Source organism: Mobula hypostoma, chromosome 22, assembly GCF_963921235.1.
Source record: "Mobula hypostoma chromosome 22, sMobHyp1.1, whole genome shotgun sequence".
Lineage (NCBI taxonomy): Eukaryota > Metazoa > Chordata > Chondrichthyes > Myliobatiformes > Myliobatidae > Mobula > Mobula hypostoma.
In genome coordinates, this window is record NC_086118.1 from 60,304,756 (window position 1) to 60,322,834 (window position 18,079).

An 18,079-nucleotide genomic window follows, 5' to 3' on the forward strand; every position below is an offset into this window, starting at 1 on the left:
CACTTCAGCTGCTAACCGCAGCCACCACTCACTCTTGTCCACACTGTAGCCTCTCCGGCCAACGGACAATCTCTTCGGAGGGCATCATAATCGGCTTGAGTGATCACGTTGCTACAGGGTGATGGGTGGGGATAGATCAGTGGGTGCAGACAAGCCTTGAGTCTCATGTTGGCCCCCACAGGGTGGGAATGGGTATGAGGGGTGTGCGGTGGATGAGAGCAGTAGGGATGGTCCGAACTCCAGTCTCTGCAGGGTGGGGAGGGGGCAGAGTGGTGGGGTTTGGGGTACAGGTGGGTGTGGTGTGTGATCGGGCCGCATTGTCTGACCCAACACTCCCATAGGGTGTGGTGTGAAGTTTTGTGTGTGTGGTGCTGAGTGTGACGAAGAGTCAGGGGGTTGTGTGGAATTTGGGGTGTGAAGGTCAGACTACATATCTGACCGCCCCCTGCAGGGTGCGAACGTATGTGAGAGTGTGTTTGTGTCCATCCGTGTGTGACTGTGTCTGTGTGTGAGTGTGTGTGTGTCAGTGTGTGACTGTGTGTCTGTGTGTGTCAGTGTGAGTGTGTGACTGTGTCTGTGAGTGTGTGTCTGTGTGCATCTGTATGTGTGTGTGTCTGTGTGTGTTGTGAGTGTGTGTCAGTGTGAGAGTGTGTGTCTGTGTGTGTATGTGTGTGCATGTCTGAGTGTGTGTCCGTGTTGTGTGTGTGTGAGTGTGTGTCTGTGTTGTATCTGTGTGTGTGTGTGGGGCAAGGGTCAGTCTGTGTGTGTGTGTGTGTGTGTGTGTGTGTGTGGGGGGTAAGCGTCAGTCTGTGTGTGTGTGTGTGGGGTAAGCGTCAGTCTGTGTGTGTGTGTGTGTGTGTGTGTGTGTGGGGCAAGGGTCAGTCTGTGTGTGTGTGTGTGTGTGTGTGTGTGGGGTAAGCGTCAGTCTGTGTGTGTGTGTGTGGGGCAAGGGTCAGTCTGTGTGTGTGTGTGTGTGTGTGTGGGGTAAGTGTCAGTCTGTCTCTCTGTGTCTGACCCTGCCCTCACCGATACAGGGTGTGTATCTGTGTGTGTGGGGTAAGGGTCAGTCAGTCTGTCTGTCTGTGTCTGTGTCTGACCCTGCCCTCACCCATACAAGGGTGTGTATCTGTGTGTGTGGGGTAAGGGTCAGTCTGTCTCTCTGTGTCTGACCCTGACCTCACCCATACAGGGTACATGCAATGGAGGAGCAGCTGCGGGAACAGGAGAGCCGGGCGCAAGAGGAGCTTCAGCAGGAACTGCGACGACAGCGACAGCTGCTCAGCCGACTCGAGCGTCAGAAGGAGGAGGAGATCCTCACCCTCAACTCCAGGTTCATCTGAGCCTCCTCCCCTCCAGAGCACACCCCTCCCCACTGAGCATCACCAAACACCCCCTCCCCAAAGACCGTCCTCAAACACCCCCACTGACCGTCCCCAAACACTCCCACTGACCGTCACCAAACACCCCCACTGACCGTCCCCAAACACTCCCACTGACCGTCACCAAACACTCCCACTGACCGTCCCCAAACACTCCCACTGACCGTCACCAAACACCCCCACTGACCGTCCCCAAACGCTCCCACTGACCGTCATCAAACACCCCCACTGACCGTCCCCAAACACTCCCACTGACCATCCCCAAACACCCCCACTGACCGTCCCCAAACACTCCCACTGACCGTCCCCAAACACTCCCACTGACCGTCACCAAACACCCCCACTGACCGTCCCCAAACGCTCCCACTGACCGTCATCAAACACCCCCACTGACCGTCCCCAAACACTCCCACTGACCGTCACCAAACACTCCCACTGACCGTCCCCAAACACTCCCACTGACCGTCACCAAACACCCCCACTGACCGTCCCCAAACGCTCCCACTGACCGTCCCCAAACACCCCCACTGACCGTCCCCAAACACTCCCAATGACCGTCCCCAAACACCCCCACTGACCGTCACCAAACACTCCCAATGACCGTCCCCAAACACCCCCACTGACCGTCCCCAAACACTCCCACTGACCGTCCCCAAATACTCCCACTGACCGTCACCAAACACTCCCACTGACCGTCCCCAAATACTCCCACTGACCGTCACCAAACACTCCCAATGACCGTCCCCAAATACTCCCACTGACCGTCCCCAAACACTCCCACTGACCGTCCCCAAACACCCCCACTGACCGTCCCCAAACACTCCCAATGACTGTCCCCAAACACCCCCACTGACCGTCCCCAAACACTCCCCACTGACCGTCCCCAAATACTCCCACTGACCGTCACCAAACACTCCCAATGACCGTCCCCAAATACTCCCACTGACCGTCCCCAAACACTCCCACTGACCGTCCCCAAATACTCCCACTGACCGTCACCAAACACTCCCACTGACCGTCACCAAACACTCCCAATGACCGTCCCCAAATACTCCCACTGACCGTCCCCAAACACTCCCACTGACCGTCCCCAAACGCTCCCCACTGACCGTCCCCAAATACTCCCACTGACCGTCACCAAACACTCCCACTGACCGTCCCCAAACACCCCCACTGACCGTCACCAAACACTCCCACTGACCGTCCCCAAATACTCCCACTGACCGTCACCAAACACTCCCCACTGACCGTCCCCAAATACTCCCACTGACCGTCACCAAACACTCCCACTGACCGTCCCCAAACACCCCCACTGACCGTCCCCAAACACTCCCACTGACCGTCCCCAAACACCCCCACTGACCGTCATCAAACACTCCCCACTGACCGTCCCCAAACACTCCCACTGACCGTCCCCAAACACCCCCACTGACCGTCACCAAACACCCCCACTGACCGTCCCCAAACACTCCCACTGACCGTCACCAAACACCCCCACTGACCGTCACCAAACACTCCCAATGACCGTCCCCAAACACTCCCACTGACCGTCCCCAAATACTCCCACTGACCGTCCCCAAACACCCCCACTGACCGTCCCCAAACACCCCCACTGACCGTCACCAAACACTCCCAATGACTGTCCCCAAACACCCCCACTGACCGTCATCAAACATTCCCCACCGACCACCCCACCCCCCTCACCTGGGCCGGTGGTAACGTGCCCGTCCCCTCACCTGGGCCGGTGGTAACGTGCCCGTCCCCTCACCCGGCAAGGTGGTAACGTGCCCATCCCCCCTCACCCGGCCCGGTGGTAACGTGCCTGTTCCCCCCCTCACCCCTCACCCGGCCTGCTGGTAACGTGTCCGTCACCCCCTCACCCCTTCACCCGGCCCGGTGGTAACGTGCCCGTCCCCCCCTCACCCCCTCACCCGGCCCGGTGGTAACGTGCCTGTCCCCCCTCACCCCTCACCGGCCCGGCGGTAACGTGCCCGTCCCCTCACCGCTCACCCGGCCCGGTGGTAACGTGCCTGTCCCCTCACCCCCTCACCCGGCCTGGTGGTAACGTGCCCATCCCCCCCCTCACCCCGCCCGGTGGTAATGTGCCCATCCCCTCACTCCCTCACCCGGCCTGGTGGTAACGTGCCTGTCCCCTCACTCCCTCACCCGGCCCGGTGGTAACGTGCCCGTCCCCTCACTCCCTCACCCGGCCCGGTGGTAACGTGCCCGTCCCCTCACCCCGCCCGGTGGTAACGTGCCCATCCCCTCACCTGGCCTGGTGGTAATGTGCCCGTCCCCTCACCCCGCCCGGTGGTAACGTGCCCGTCCCCCCCTCACCCCCTCACCCCGCCTGGTGGTAATGTGCCCGTCCCCTCACCCCTCACCTGGCCCGGTGGTAACGTGCCCATCCCCTCTTTCTTTTTCAGGGCCCAGCAGCTCGAGGAGGAGTCACAGCAGTTGAGACAGACAGCCAGCCGGCTGAAGACCCAAACCCAGCGGCTTGACCAGGTGAGGGGTAGGGGAAAGGGGTGGGGGTGGGAGATGAGGGGGGCGGGGTAGGGGCTCGTTTTTAACCTTCTCTGCTGGGACAGTAGGGCCGCAGGGCTGGATAGTGAAATGCTTCTCTTGCAGGATGTGAGAGAGCAGGGAGACCTCTAGTGCGAGCAGTACACCCAGCCGCAGCTTCTAACAATCCGCATTAAGGAGTTGGAGCTGGAGCTGGAACTGGGTGAACTCTGGATCATTTTGGAGGCTGAAGGGTGATGGATAAGACATATCGAGAGGTACTTATACCCAAGGTGCAGGTCACAGGAGACTGGGTGACAGTCAGGAAGGGGAAAGGGGTTAAGGAGCCAGTGCACTTTCGATGCTGTCTGGTGGGGGGGGGGTGGTGATCGAACAGGAAAGTCACAGTGGTCAGGTCTGGCACTGAGGCTGCCTCTGTGACTCAGAAGAGAAGAGGGAAGAAGAGGCACACTGTGGTGACGGGATTTATTAGTGAGGGGAATGGACGGGAGGTTCTGTGGGTGAGAATGAAATTCCCGGATGGTATGTTGCCTCTTGGGTGCCAGGGTCTGGGATATCTCAGATCGAGTCCTCAGCATTCTTAAGTGGGAGGGTGAACAGCCAGAAGTCGTGGTCCATGTAGCTACCAATGACATGGGTAGGACGAGTGACAAGGTTCTGCATAGGGGTTGCTGGGATTGATAAGTTAAAAGGCAGGACCTCTAGGATTGTGATCTCAGGGTTACTACCCGTGCCACGTGATTATGAGGCCAGAACTAGGAAGATTATACATTTTAATACATGACTAAGGAGTTGGTGTAGGAGGGAGGGCGTAAGATTTTTTAGATCACTGGGCTCTCTTCCAGGGAAGGTGGGACTTGTACAGAAGGGACAGTTTGTACCTGGCCTGGACGGGGACTAATATCCTAGTGGGAAGGTTTCTAATGCTGCACAGTGGGGTTTAATCTAGAGTTGCAGGGGGATGGGAACCAGAGTGCTGGAACAGTTAGTGGAGAGGTTGTGGAGGCAGATGTTGGCAAAACCTCAGACAAAGTCAGGAATCAAAAGGTTGAGCATTGTGTGACTAGTGTCCTGAGCTGCCTGTATTTCAATGTAGGAAATATCGTAGGAAAGGTGGATAATAGTGCTCAGGATGAGGTAGCTGGTTTACAAACAGAGGCAATGTGTAGTGAGGTGAGGCAGTTGAAAGGGCAAACTTGCAGTCAACAGGATGAGATGCAATGTGAAAGGCAGACAAAATCAAAAAGGGTGAACACTGGACTGAAGGTGATGTATTTGAATGTGCGCAGTGTACAGAATAAGGTAGTTGAACTTGCAGCACAGTTACAGATTGGCAGGTGTGATGTTGTAGGCATCATTGAATCATGGCTGAAAGGTTATAGCTGGGAGCTTAATGTCCGAGGAAACACATTGAATCGAAAGGACTGACAGGAAGGCAGAGGGGGTGGCATGGCTCTGTTGGTAAAAAAATGAAATCAAATCATTAGAAAGAGCTAAGAAACAGCAAGGGTAAAAAGACCCTGATGGGATTAGTATACAGACCCCCAAACAGTTGTAAGGATTTGGCCTATAAATTACAAAGGGAGATAGAAAATGCATGCCAAAAGGGCAATGTTACAATAGTCATGGGGGATTTCAATATGCAGGTAGATTGGGAAGATCAGGTTGTGCTGGATTCCAGGAGAGGGTATTTCTAGAGTGCTAAAGAGATGGCTTTTTAGAGCAGTTCATGGTTGAGCCCAAGTGATCATAATATGTTCAAATTCACCCTGAAATTTGAGAAGGGGAAGCAAATTCAGATGTATCAGTATTACAGTGGAGTAAAGGGAGTTACAGAGGCATGAGAAGAGTTGGCCAGAATTGACTGGAAGAAAACACTGGCAGGGATGATGGCAGAGCAGCAATGGCTGGAATTTCTTGAAGCAACTTGGAAGGTACAGAATGTATATATATATCCTATAAAAGTATTAACCCCCCTCCACCCCTTGGAAGTTTTCATGTTTTATTGTCTTACAACACTGATTCACAATAGATTTAATTTGGCTTTTTTGACACTGATCAACAGGAAGGACTCTTTTGTATCAAAGTGTAAACAAATTTCTACAAATTGGTTTAAATTTATTACAATTACTAAATATAAAATAATTGATTGTATAATTACTCACCCTCTTCAAGTCTGTACTTAGTAAGTGCAACTTTGGCAACAATGACAGCCTTGAGTCTGTGTGGATAGGGGAGTGGCTTTTCATGGATTCAATTGTATTTCTTTCTGTCTTGGCCCCAAGAAAATGAATCTCAGGGTTGTATATAGTAACATACATGTACTTTGATAATGAATTTACTTTGAACATCAAAATGATCCTGAAGAAACTCAAGCTTACATGTAAAAACTGGGAAGACATTGCACTCAATCCATACACCTGGAGGAAATCTGATCAAGAGGGAGCTGCGCTACACGAGAACGCCCCCTGCTGTACTGTAGAGAACAAACGGCAGCGGTGAATGGAGACACTGAGCAACTGGACACTTCAATTTTTTTGAAACACAAAATATTCTGCAGATGCTGGGTCAAAGCAACACTCACAACAAGCTGGAGGAACTCAGCAGGTCGGGCAGCATCCGTGGAAACGATCAGTCAACGTTTCGGGCTGGAACCTTTCATCAGGACTGTTTTTCCCTGTTCTTCTTCATAAAATTGCTTGAGTTCTGTCAGATTGCATGGGTTCATGAGTGAACAACCCTTTTCAAATCCAGCCACAAACTCTCAATTGGATTGGGAACTGGACTCTGACTTGGCCGTTCCAGCACACTAACTTTGTTGTTTTTCAGCCATTCCTGTGTAGTTTTGGCTTTGGGTTTGGGGTCCTTGTCTTGCTGGAAAACAGATATTCTCTCCCAAGTTGCAGTTCTCTTGCAGACTGTGTCAGGTTTTCCTCCAGGATTTCCCTATATTTTGCTGCATTCATTTTACCCTCTACCTTCGCAAGCCTTCCAGGACCTGCTGCAGTGAAGCATCCCCACAGTATGATGCAGCCATCACCACACTTCACAGTAGGGATGGTGTGTTTTTGATGACGTGCAGTGTTTAGTCTGATAGTCAAAAAGCTCAGTTTTGGTTTTATCAGACCATAGAACCCTCTTCCACCTTTTTGTAGAGTTGCTTGGAATGTTCTTTTGTCTTCATGGTGTAGTTTTTACTAGGATACTGACTCACCCACCGTTGGAACTTCTTCTTCTTCTCTGTCTTGTTTTACAGTGGTTGGCACCCAGCTTAATGGTGCATTACCGCCACCTTCTGTTCCGGAGTGTGCAATAGGCTTACATTCTAAATCCCTTTACTCAATCACACACACACATACCCTAACATACACTTTATCCTCCCATCTTTGGCCACCCAAGTACCCTATTCCTGTTTATCCGTCATATCCTATAAAAAAAAACCCTGTACCCCTTAAGAAAGCTAAAAATACCCTGACCTGTGTTCTCTCACCCATGCCCAGCAACCCTTTTAATGTGAATTCCTGCACCCCCAATTCCCTTAGATTAATTCTCATCATCTCTCTCTGTATCCCATACTTCCTGCAACTCAGAACTACATGTTCTACTGACTCCTCTTCCTGACATTCCTCACACAATCCTGTCTGGTGTTTCTCTATCATTTTCAATGTTTTGTTTAATGCACAGTGCCCCAGCCTTAACCTAGTCCACACAGTCTCCTCTCTTCTGTATCTACTACCTACCCTAGTACCTGCAACACTCTTTTGTATTTGATATCAATGCCTCCCTTTCCCCTCCCTGTCCCATCTTTCTTGCCATATTTGGTTGATTTTTTCCCAGATTACACCCTTAACCTCTGCTTTACTGATACTAATGTGCATTTCTATATTTTCTTTTTTTAATGCCCTCTTTGCCAACTCATCCACCCTCTCATTCCCCTTCACCCCTACATGTGCTGGAACCTATAGAAATTTTACCTGACCTCCCTGATTTGTAATTCTTGTAAATGACTGAAGGACTTCATAAAGTACATCTTGCCAACTGTTTGTGTGAAAAGACCTTAAACTTGCTAGAACTGAGGATGAATCTGAGCATATCAACACTTTGACTTGTCTAGCTTTCTCCACCCATCGCAACGCAACCAACACTGCCAGCATCTCCACTGTATACACCCCTAACTTATTAGATGTTCTTCTGCTGATTCCAAATTCTTTTGCTGGTATAGCCGCCCCAAACCCTGTCACTCCTGTTTCAGGTTCCTTAGCACCATCCGTATAAATCTGAGTATAATCACTATACTTTTCCATCACATGACAGTTAAATGCACTTACCAAATCAGTTTTATTCTTTCCAAATCTTTTTATTGTGTGTATATAAATATATAGGAAAAATAACATGAGTACATCGAAGTAACAACACTTACAATGCCTCAAAAAACCCATCATCTTAAAGATTGAAAACAAAATTTTGTGATAACAAAAAAAAACCTACTGAGCAGAAAAGTGAGAAAAAAAAAAGAGAACCCATTAGGTGTACAACCCTGGAGCCATGCATCATACAAAAAGCTTCTAAAAGTAAACATCAAACCGCCAGCAAGAAAAGAAAATATACTAAAAGAATTTACAATTAGATCGTGGAAAAATTATATCAATTAACTCAAATGATAATAACGAGCAAATGAGCTCCATCTTTTCTCAAAATCAAATAAAGGTTCAAAGGTTCGACTTCTAATTTTCTCCAAACTAAGACATAGCATCACTTGAGAGAACCATTGTGACAAAGTGGGAGCTGATGTATCCTTCCACTTCAACAAATGGCCCTCCTAGCTATCAATGTAACAAATGCAATAACATGTTGGTCAGACACAGAAGTACCATGAATATTTTGAGGAACTATTCCAAAAAGCACAGTTAATTTATTAGGTTGTAAATTAATTTTAAGTGCTTTAGAAATTGTTGAGAAAACAGACTTCCAGAACTGTTCCAATATAGAACAAGACCAAAACATATGTGTCAGTGTAGCTATCTCAGTTTTACATCTATCACAATGACTATCAACATTAGGAAAGATTTCAGAAAGTCTCTCCTTTGTCAAATGATAATGATGTACAATTTTAAATTGAATCAATGAATAGCTAGCACAAATTGAAGAGGAGTTAACCAACTTCAATATCAGCATCCAATCCTCCGTCATAAAAGTCAAATTAAGTTCCTTTTCCCAATCCTGTTTAATCTTAGACAAAGGATGCTTATCCCATTGTGATAATAAATTATAAATTCTTCCAATAGAACCCTTAATCAAAGGATTCATACTCATAATAGTATCTAACAGGTCAGCCTCCAATATGTAAGGGAAATTACTTAAATATTTTTGTAAAAAATGTCTAACTTGAAGGTATTGCAGAAAGTGTGAATATGAAAGAGAATATTTATCAGTTAATTGTTCAAAGGACATCAATCTATCTTCTTTAAATAAATCCAAAAAAGAATTAATACCTTTATTTTTCCAAAGTAGAAAAATTTGATCACTCAAAGAAGGCTTAAAAAAGTAATTTCGGTAAATTACACTACAAAGTTTAAATTTTTTAAGATTAAAAGAATTGCGGAACTGGAGCCAAATTTGTAAAGAATACTTAATCACAGGATATAAGTTTAAATTAACAACTTTACCTAATTGCATAGGTAAAGGAGCCCCCAATAACGAAGTTAAATAAAACTGTTTTACAACTTTTAGTTCCAGATCTGCCCAAATTGACTGATCAGTCTTATCAACCCAGTATGACCAAAAAGACATATATCGCAGATTAACAGCCCAATAATACATTCTAAAATTAGGCAAAGCAAGACCTCCATCCTTTTTCAATTTTTGTAAATGACATTTACTAATTCTTGGTCTTTTATTATTCCAAATAAAAGATAAAATAATAGAATCAATCCGATCAAAAAACTTCCTGGTCAAAAAAACAGGAATATTCTGAAATAAATATAAAAATTTCGGTAGAGTCATCATTTTAACTATATGAATATGACCAACAAGTGAAAATGTAAGTGGACTCCATCTACTAAATAAATACTTCATAGAGTCTACTAAGGGAACAAAATTAGCTTTATAAAGATCCTTATATTATTTAGTAATTACAATACCTAAATATCTAAAAGAGTCTGAAACTTTAAAAGGAGTATCATCATATATAGAAACAGAATCATTTAAAGGAAATAATTCACTTTTACTAAAATTAATTTTATATCCTGAAAAACCTCCAAATTCATTAAATAATTTCAACAGGGCAGGAATGGATTCGTCAGGGTTCGATATATAAACCAATAAATCATCAGCATAAAGAGGGACCTTATGCATGGTCTCATTCACAAATATCCCATGGATATTTTTAGCCTCACGAAGAGCAATAACAAGGGGTTTTAATATTAAATTAAACAACAAAGGACTTAATGGACAGCCTTGCCTTGTCCCCCGTGAAAGCTGAAAAAAAGGAGACCTACAATTGTTAGTAACAGCAGTAGCAATAGGGGCTTTATATATCATTTTAATCCAATTATTAAAATTAACACCAAAGCCAAATTTCTCTAAAACATTGAATAAATATTTCCATTCGACTCGGTCAAACGCTTTTTCAGCATCCAAAGATACAACACATCGTGGAATTTTAGAAGAGGATGAATATATAATATTAAGTAGTCTCCGAACATTTGAAAAGGAATAACGAACCTTTATAAAGCTTGTTTGATCTTTACAAATAATTTTACCCAAAATATTCTCCAACCGATTGGCCATGATCTTTGACAAAATCTTAGCGTCAACATTCAGTAATGAAATAGGTCTATATGAAGCACAGTCAGTGAGATCTTTCTCTTTTTTAAGAATTAAAGAAATAGAAGCGTCATAAAAAGTAGAGGGTAAGTTACCTTTCACCAAAGAATCATTAAACATTTCCAACATATACGGAGAGAGCAACTTTCCAAATTTTTTATAAAATTCTACGGGATAGCCATCAAGTCCTGGGGACTTACCAGATTGCATTGAAAAAACAGCTTTATGAATTTCGGCTTCAGTAATTTGAGCATCGAGAATCTTTTGATCCTCAGCCGAGATTTTAGGAAAAACAATCTTTCGTAAAAAAGCATTCATTTTAGAGGAATCTAACGGACATTGAGATTTATATAGCTCAGCATAAAAGTCTTGAAAAATCTTATTAATTTCCTCATATTCCTGAGCTAAGGTACCATCTTTCCTATGAATTTTCATGATTTGCCTTTTGGCTGCAGCCATTTTTAATTGAGATGCGAGCAGTTTATTATTTTTATCTCCAGACATATAAAATTGGCTCTTTAACTTAAGCAAATAACCTTCAATGGGATGAGTTAATAACAGGTTATATTGTGATTGAAGTTCCACCCTTTGTTTAAATAAATCAGTATTGGGGGAAATTGCATAAATATTATCTAAATCTTTAATTTGTTTTGAAATTCTATCTAATCCCCTTCCCCCACCAATACTCTGCAATCCCATCTCCTTCAGATCCCATCGTCAGCTCCTAGGTCCTCAGAGGCTCCATCTTCCTCTCACCCCAACCCTCCCCTCTCCATTGACACCCCCAGCCTCCCCCCGCCCCCCTCTGATCCCAGCTCTCATCCGTGCCGGGTCTTTACCATCCCCTCCGACCTTCAACTGTCGGAGGCAGAGCGCTCTGTCCTCAGTAAGGGCCTCACCTTTGTCCCCCTTCGCCCACACCTCAGCGAGTTCCGTGTTCACCATGATGCGGAACTTTTCTTCCGCCGTCTCCGTCTCCGAGCCTACTTCTTCGGCAAGGACTCTTCCACCCCCACCGATGACCCCTTCTCCCGTCTTCAACCCTCCTCTTCTTCATGGACACCCCGCTCTGGTCTTCTGCCTGCTCTGGATCTCTTTATCGCTAACTGCCGACGGGACATCAACCGTCTCGACTTCACCGCACCTTGTCCCCATTCCAACCTCACTCCTTCGGAACGCTCTGCTCTCCACTCCCTCCGCACTAATCCTAACCTTATTATTAAACCCGCCGATAAGGGGGGTGCTGTTGTAGTCTGACGTACTGACCTCTACCTTGCCGAGGCACAGCGACAACTCGCGGATACCTCCTCGTATTTACCCCTCGATCGTGACCCCACTAAGGAGCACCAGGCCATTGTCTCCCACACCATCACCGACTTTATCCGCTCAGGGGATCTCCCATCCACTGCTACCAGCCTTATAGTTCCCACACCCCGCACTTCCCGTTTCTACCTCCTACCCAAGATCCACAAACCTGCCTGTCCTGGCCGACCTATTGTCTCAGCTTGCTCCTGCCCCACCGAACTCGTTTCTGCATACCTCGACACTGTTTTATCCCCCCTTGTTCAATCCCTTCCTACCTATGTTCGTGACACTTCTCACGCTCTTAAACTTTTCGATGATTTTAAGTTCCCTGGCCCCCACCGCTTTATTTTCACCATGGATGTCCAGTCCTTATATACTTCCATCCCCCATCAGGAAGGTCTCAAAGCTCTACGCTTCTTTTTGGATTCCAGACCTAATCAGTTCCCCTCTACCACCACTCTGCTCCGTCTAGCGGAATGAGTCCTTACTCTTAATAATTTCTCCTTTGGCTCCTCCCACTTCATCCAAACTAAAGGTGTAGCTATGGGCACCCGTATGGGTCCCAGCTATGCCTGCCTTTTTGTTGGGTTTGTGGAACAATGTATGTTCCGTGCCTATTCTGGTATCTGTCCCCCACTTTTCCTTCGCTACATCGATGACTGCATTGGCGCTGCTTCCTGCACGCATGCAGAGCTCGTTGACTTTATTAACTTTGCCTCCAACTTTCACCCTGCCCTCAAATTTACCTGGTCCATTTCCGACACCTCCCTCCCCTTTCTAGATCTTTCTGTCTCTGTCTCTGGAGACAGCCTATCCACTGATGTCTACTGTAAGCCTACTGACTCTCACAGCTATCTGGACTATTCCTCTTCTCACCCTGTCTCTTGCAAAAACGCCATCCCCTTCTCGCAATTCCTCCGTCTCCGCCGCATCTGCTCTCAGGATGAGGCTTTTCATTTTAGGACGAGGGAGATGTCTTCATTTTTTAAAGAAAGGGGCTTCCCTTCCTCCACTATCAACTCTGCTCTTAAACGCATCTCCCCCATTTCACGTACATCTGCTCTCACTCCATCCTCCCGCCACCCCACTAGGAATAGGGTTCCCCTGGTCCTCACCTACCACCCCACCAGCCTCCGGGTCCAACATATTATTCTCCGTAACTTCTGCCACCTCCAACGGGATCCTACCACTAAGCACATCTTTCCCTCCCCCCTCACTCTGCATTCCGCAGGGATCGCTCCCTACGCAACTCCCTTGTCCATTCGTCCCCCCCATCCCTCCCCACTGATCTCCCTCCTGGCACTTATCCGTGTAAGCAGAACAAGTGCTACACATGCCCTTACACTTCCTCCCTTACCACCATTCAGGGCCCCAAACAGTCCTTCCAGGTGAGGCAACACTTCACCTGTGAGTCGGCTGGGGTGATATACTGCGTCCGGTGCTCCCGATGTGGCCTTTTATATATTGGCGAGACCCGACACAGACTGGGAGACCGCTTTGCTGAACACCTATGCTCTGTCCGCCAGAGAAAGCAGGATCTCCCAGTGGCCACATATTTTAATTCCACATCCCATTCCCATTCTGACATGTCTATCCACGGCCTTCTCTACTGTAAAGATGAAGCCACACTCAGGTTGGAGGAACAACACCTTATATTCCGTCTGGGTAGCCTCCAACCTGATGGCATGAACATCGACTTTTCTAACTTCCGCTAATGCCCCACCTCCCCCTCGTACCCCATCTGTTACTTATTTTATACACACATTCTTTCTCTCACTCTCCTTTTTCTCCCTCTGTCCCTTTGAATATACCCCTTGCCCATCCTCTGGCCCCCCCCCGCCCCTTGTCTTTCTTCACGGACCTCCTGTCCCATGATCCTCTCGTATCCCTTTTGCCTTTCACCTGTCCAGCTCTTGGCTCCATCCCTCCCCCTCCTGTCTTCTCCTATCATTTCGGATCTCCCCCTTCCCCTCCCACTTTCAAATCTCTTACTAACTCTTCCTTCAGTTAGTCCTGACAAAGGGTCTCGGCCTGAAACATCGACTGCACCTCTTCCTAGAGAGACTGCCTGGCCTGCTGCATTCACCAGCAACTTTCATGTGTGTTGCTTTAATTCTGCTTTAGTTTGTTTTTTAAGTTTAGCTGAATAAGAAATAATCTGACCGCGTAAAAATGCTTTAAATGTATCCCATATAACTAACTTAGACATACCCCCCATATCATTAAAAAGAAAAAAATCCTTTATCTGGGTTTCAATGAAAGTGACAAAGTCAGAGTTTTGCAATAATGTCTGAGACATGCGCCAAGGTGGGCGGGCAAGAGTGACATCATCAAATTCAAAAGACAAACTCAGAGGTGCATGATCAGATATAGCAATAGCATCATACTCGCAGGTTTTAACATTAGGCAAGAAGCGGGGATCGATTGTAATATAATCGTTCCTCGAATATTTTTTATAAACGTGTGAGAAGAAAAAGTATTCTCTGTTGTCGGGATGAAGATACCTCCATAAATCAATCAACCCAAAATCAATCAAAAAGGAATTAATAAATGACATGGATTGATTTGGAAGTCGCTGATTGGTTGAGCTCTTATCAATCATAGGATTTAAACAACAATTAAAATCCCCACCCATTATGAGCATATATTCATTTAAGTCAGGCAGTAAAGCGAATACCTTTTTAAAAAAGGGATCATCTAAGTTAGGACCATACAAATTAACCAAAACAACTTTTCTATTACAGATTGTTCCTTTAACAATTAAAAATCTACCATTAGAATCTGATTCAATATCCTCTTGAATAAATATATTGGGTTTAATGAAAATAGACACACCTTTTGTTTTACTCTGAGAAGTAGAGTGGAATTGCAAACCATTCCACCATCTAAAAAATCTGTTTTGATCTCCTGCCCTGATGTGTGTCTCTTGACCAAAAATTATATCAGGTTGGAATCGGTTAATAACTTTAAAAGTCTTCTTTCGTTTAATAGGATGATTCCAACCACATACATTCCAACTTATAATATTAATCCGTTTGAACAACATACTATAATTTCATTCTACTTTATACAGGCACAAAGCACATACCAATACGGGATGATCAAAGATGACGGTGATGAAGAATACAACCAAATAAAAAACACGCATGCTCCGGAACCACCCAATGGGGAAAAAACAAACTCTAAACCCACCCACCCACACCCAGAAACCCGAAAAAGGCAAGCGAGCTATGATAGAATTCAAAGCTGCTGACTGCTCCATCTGTGTTTTCTTTCCCTCCCCCCAGTTAGTAAAAAAGTAGAGTGACCTTGTGAGAAAGACAATAAAGTCTCAGGAAAAAAAGGTATTTACATTCCATCGACTGATAAACAAGAAAGAACCAAAATAATGTTATCTCTTAGAGAGAAAAACCAGCGCCATGTTTAAGTTTAATATTAATTCCCTAAAAAAGCTTTAACTTCAGTTATAAAATGTTATAATAGAACAGAAAAATATATAAAAAGCCCTATTAGTAGGAAGAACTGCCAATTAGGTATGAAGTATTAAATTAAAGGAACAAATCACCTTATCTTCTTCCCTCAGTCATAAAATGTCCAGAGATCATTTGAGCAGAGATACTTAAACCATAAATCTCTCCAAAGGAAAACCAATAATATGTAATAAAAAATAACTCCCTGTGTTCTTTAATTAGTCTGTCGATGAAATATACAAGTGACCTTCATAAATCTTCTTTCCAAAATGCGAATAATATAGAAATAGCCAAACAGCCTTTCAGACGGATCATTCAACAGCGGTGTCTGTGACAGCGGCGGGTAAAGCCTGAACAAAATCCAGTGCAGATTTGGATCAAAGAAAGTACGAGGAGGAGAATTAGGAGGGAAAATCTTAAGTTTTGTCGGATACCTCAGAGACGGGAAAAGATTCTTATCATATGCTTGTTTCATTACCAGGGCAAATTTTGATCTTTGTTCCATTATCTCTCTTGGATAATCTTCGTAGAAGCGGAGCTCTGATTCCATAAAGCTAAAAACTCTCTGTTTTCTTGCCTGTCATATTATTTGATCTTTAATTTTAAAGTGATGAAAGCAAACCAGAACAGATCTTGGTTTACTAGAGTCCTTCAATTTCGAGATAAACGCCCTGTGTGCCCTTTCTATAGCAGGCAGCTCTGATAGAATGGTAGGAAATGAAGTGTGGAAAAGCTGACCAAAGTAAGCTGTTAGATCTCCATCTTCAGCTCCTTCCTGCAGCCCAACAATTCTTATATTCCTTTGTCGAGACCTAGTTTCCAGGTCTATAATCTTATTTTGATATCTTTCCAAACGAGTTGTAGCTTCGGACAGCTTTTGCTTAGTTATCTTCAATTCCTCTTCGTGTGAAATAACTTGAATTTCCAGGTCTTTAAATTTTCCCAGAAATGACTTAATTTCATTACTATTCTTTTCCAGTTGAATTGAATTCAGTGTCCGAATGATATCTTCAGCCCACGATGGCATTTCATCAGATCTTTCCTTTTGCACCTTTCCTTTCCCATTACCTTTATCACTAGGTTCAGGTAAATTCTTCCCACTTCTTGTAGACATAGACATATTGATCACCCTCAAGAATCAACAAGTAAAAATTTTAAATTCAAAGCTTAAACTAGGGGGAAAGAAAGAAAACTAAGAGCAGCAGAAGAATACTGCTACTCCATTAGCAGACAGGGGTGGTCCTCATCAGTTTTATATCTTCCTCTCCTTTTTACCTCTAACAAATGCCAGTCTATGTCAGGCCATACAAGTTTCCATGGAGCTACAACCGGATAAACTACTGAAGGACTTATCCTTAGATCAAACACTCCACATTCTTCAGCAATATCATTCCCTACCCAACTAAAGTTATCCCTCTGAAACCTCCCATTTTCCCAGCACTCCTGCAACACTCCTTTTGCAGGGTGAGAATCATTGTGCCCCTGCAAATTAGCCCAGTAGTTTGCCATCAGTTGCATCCTTCTTAGTTCCAAAGGCATTATTCCCATTTCTACCTGTAGGGCTGATACTGGTGATTTTTTTAAAGCCCCACTGCACACTCTCAAAGCCTGAGCCTGAATCACATCCGGTTTCCTTATAAGAGACCTAGCTGCTGATCCATATGCTATATTCCCATAGTCCAACACAGATCTCACTAAAGCCACATACATTCTCTTCAATGCTGAACAACTTGCTCCCCATTCCCTACCAGTCAAACATCTCATCACATTTATTACTTTTTTACATTTTTCCTCAACTTTCCTGATATGGTCTGCCAATGTTAATTGTGAATTAAATATAACTCACAGATATTTAAATGATCCAACCCTTTCTAGTTCAATCCCATACATCCTTAACTTCTTCCCTACCTCAATTCTTTTCTGGGTGAAAAATACAGTTTGAGTTTTTTCTACTGAAAATCTACATCCCCAGTCATAACCCCACTCCACCACTTCATCAATTTCTCCTTGTAGTTTCCTGATTATATGGTCCATGCTCCTGCCTCTTTTCCACAAGGCCCCATCATCCACAAACAGTGACCTACCTATATCCACTGGTACCTTTGTGAAGACATCATTGATCATAATGATGAAAAGTAACGGGCTAATCACACTACCTTGAGGCGTGCCATTTCCCATTACGTACTGTTTTGATAATTCTGATCCAATCCGAACTTGAATTTTTCTACCAAACAAAAAATCTTTAATCCAATTAAAAACTCTCCGACCAACCCCCATCTTGTGCAGTTTAATTCATAATCCTTCCTTCCACATCATATCATAGGCTTTTTCAATGTCAAAAAACACTGCAAATACTGACTCTTTATTTACCTAGGCAATTTGCCTTTCTTATTTCAGTCTCTAACCTTATCACTGAGTCCATGGAATGCCCTCCCTTTCTGAAACCACTCTGATAACTTGCCAGCATTCCCCTTTTCTCAAGTTCATATGATAACCTTTCTGTTATCATCCTTTCCATTATCTTACATATACTTGATGTTAATGCAATTGGTCTGTAGCTAGTGGGTTTTGACA

At 45.1% G+C, this 18,079-nt stretch overlaps 1 protein-coding gene across 3 annotated transcripts in view; it reads left to right on the top strand.

The window, feature by feature from the left end:
* rab11fip4a (RAB11 family interacting protein 4 (class II) a) overlaps positions 1 to 18,079 on the top strand; it is a 73,937-nt gene that overhangs the window by 36,435 nt on the left and 19,423 nt on the right. For all 3 annotated transcript variants that reach the window (XM_063030883.1, XM_063030884.1, XM_063030885.1), the window contains exons 10-11: positions 1,190 to 1,330; positions 3,806 to 3,887. In XM_063030883.1, the coding sequence (XP_062886953.1) occupies positions 1,190 to 1,330; positions 3,806 to 3,887 (223 nt within the window). The remainder of the gene's footprint in view (positions 1 to 1,189; positions 1,331 to 3,805; positions 3,888 to 18,079) is intronic.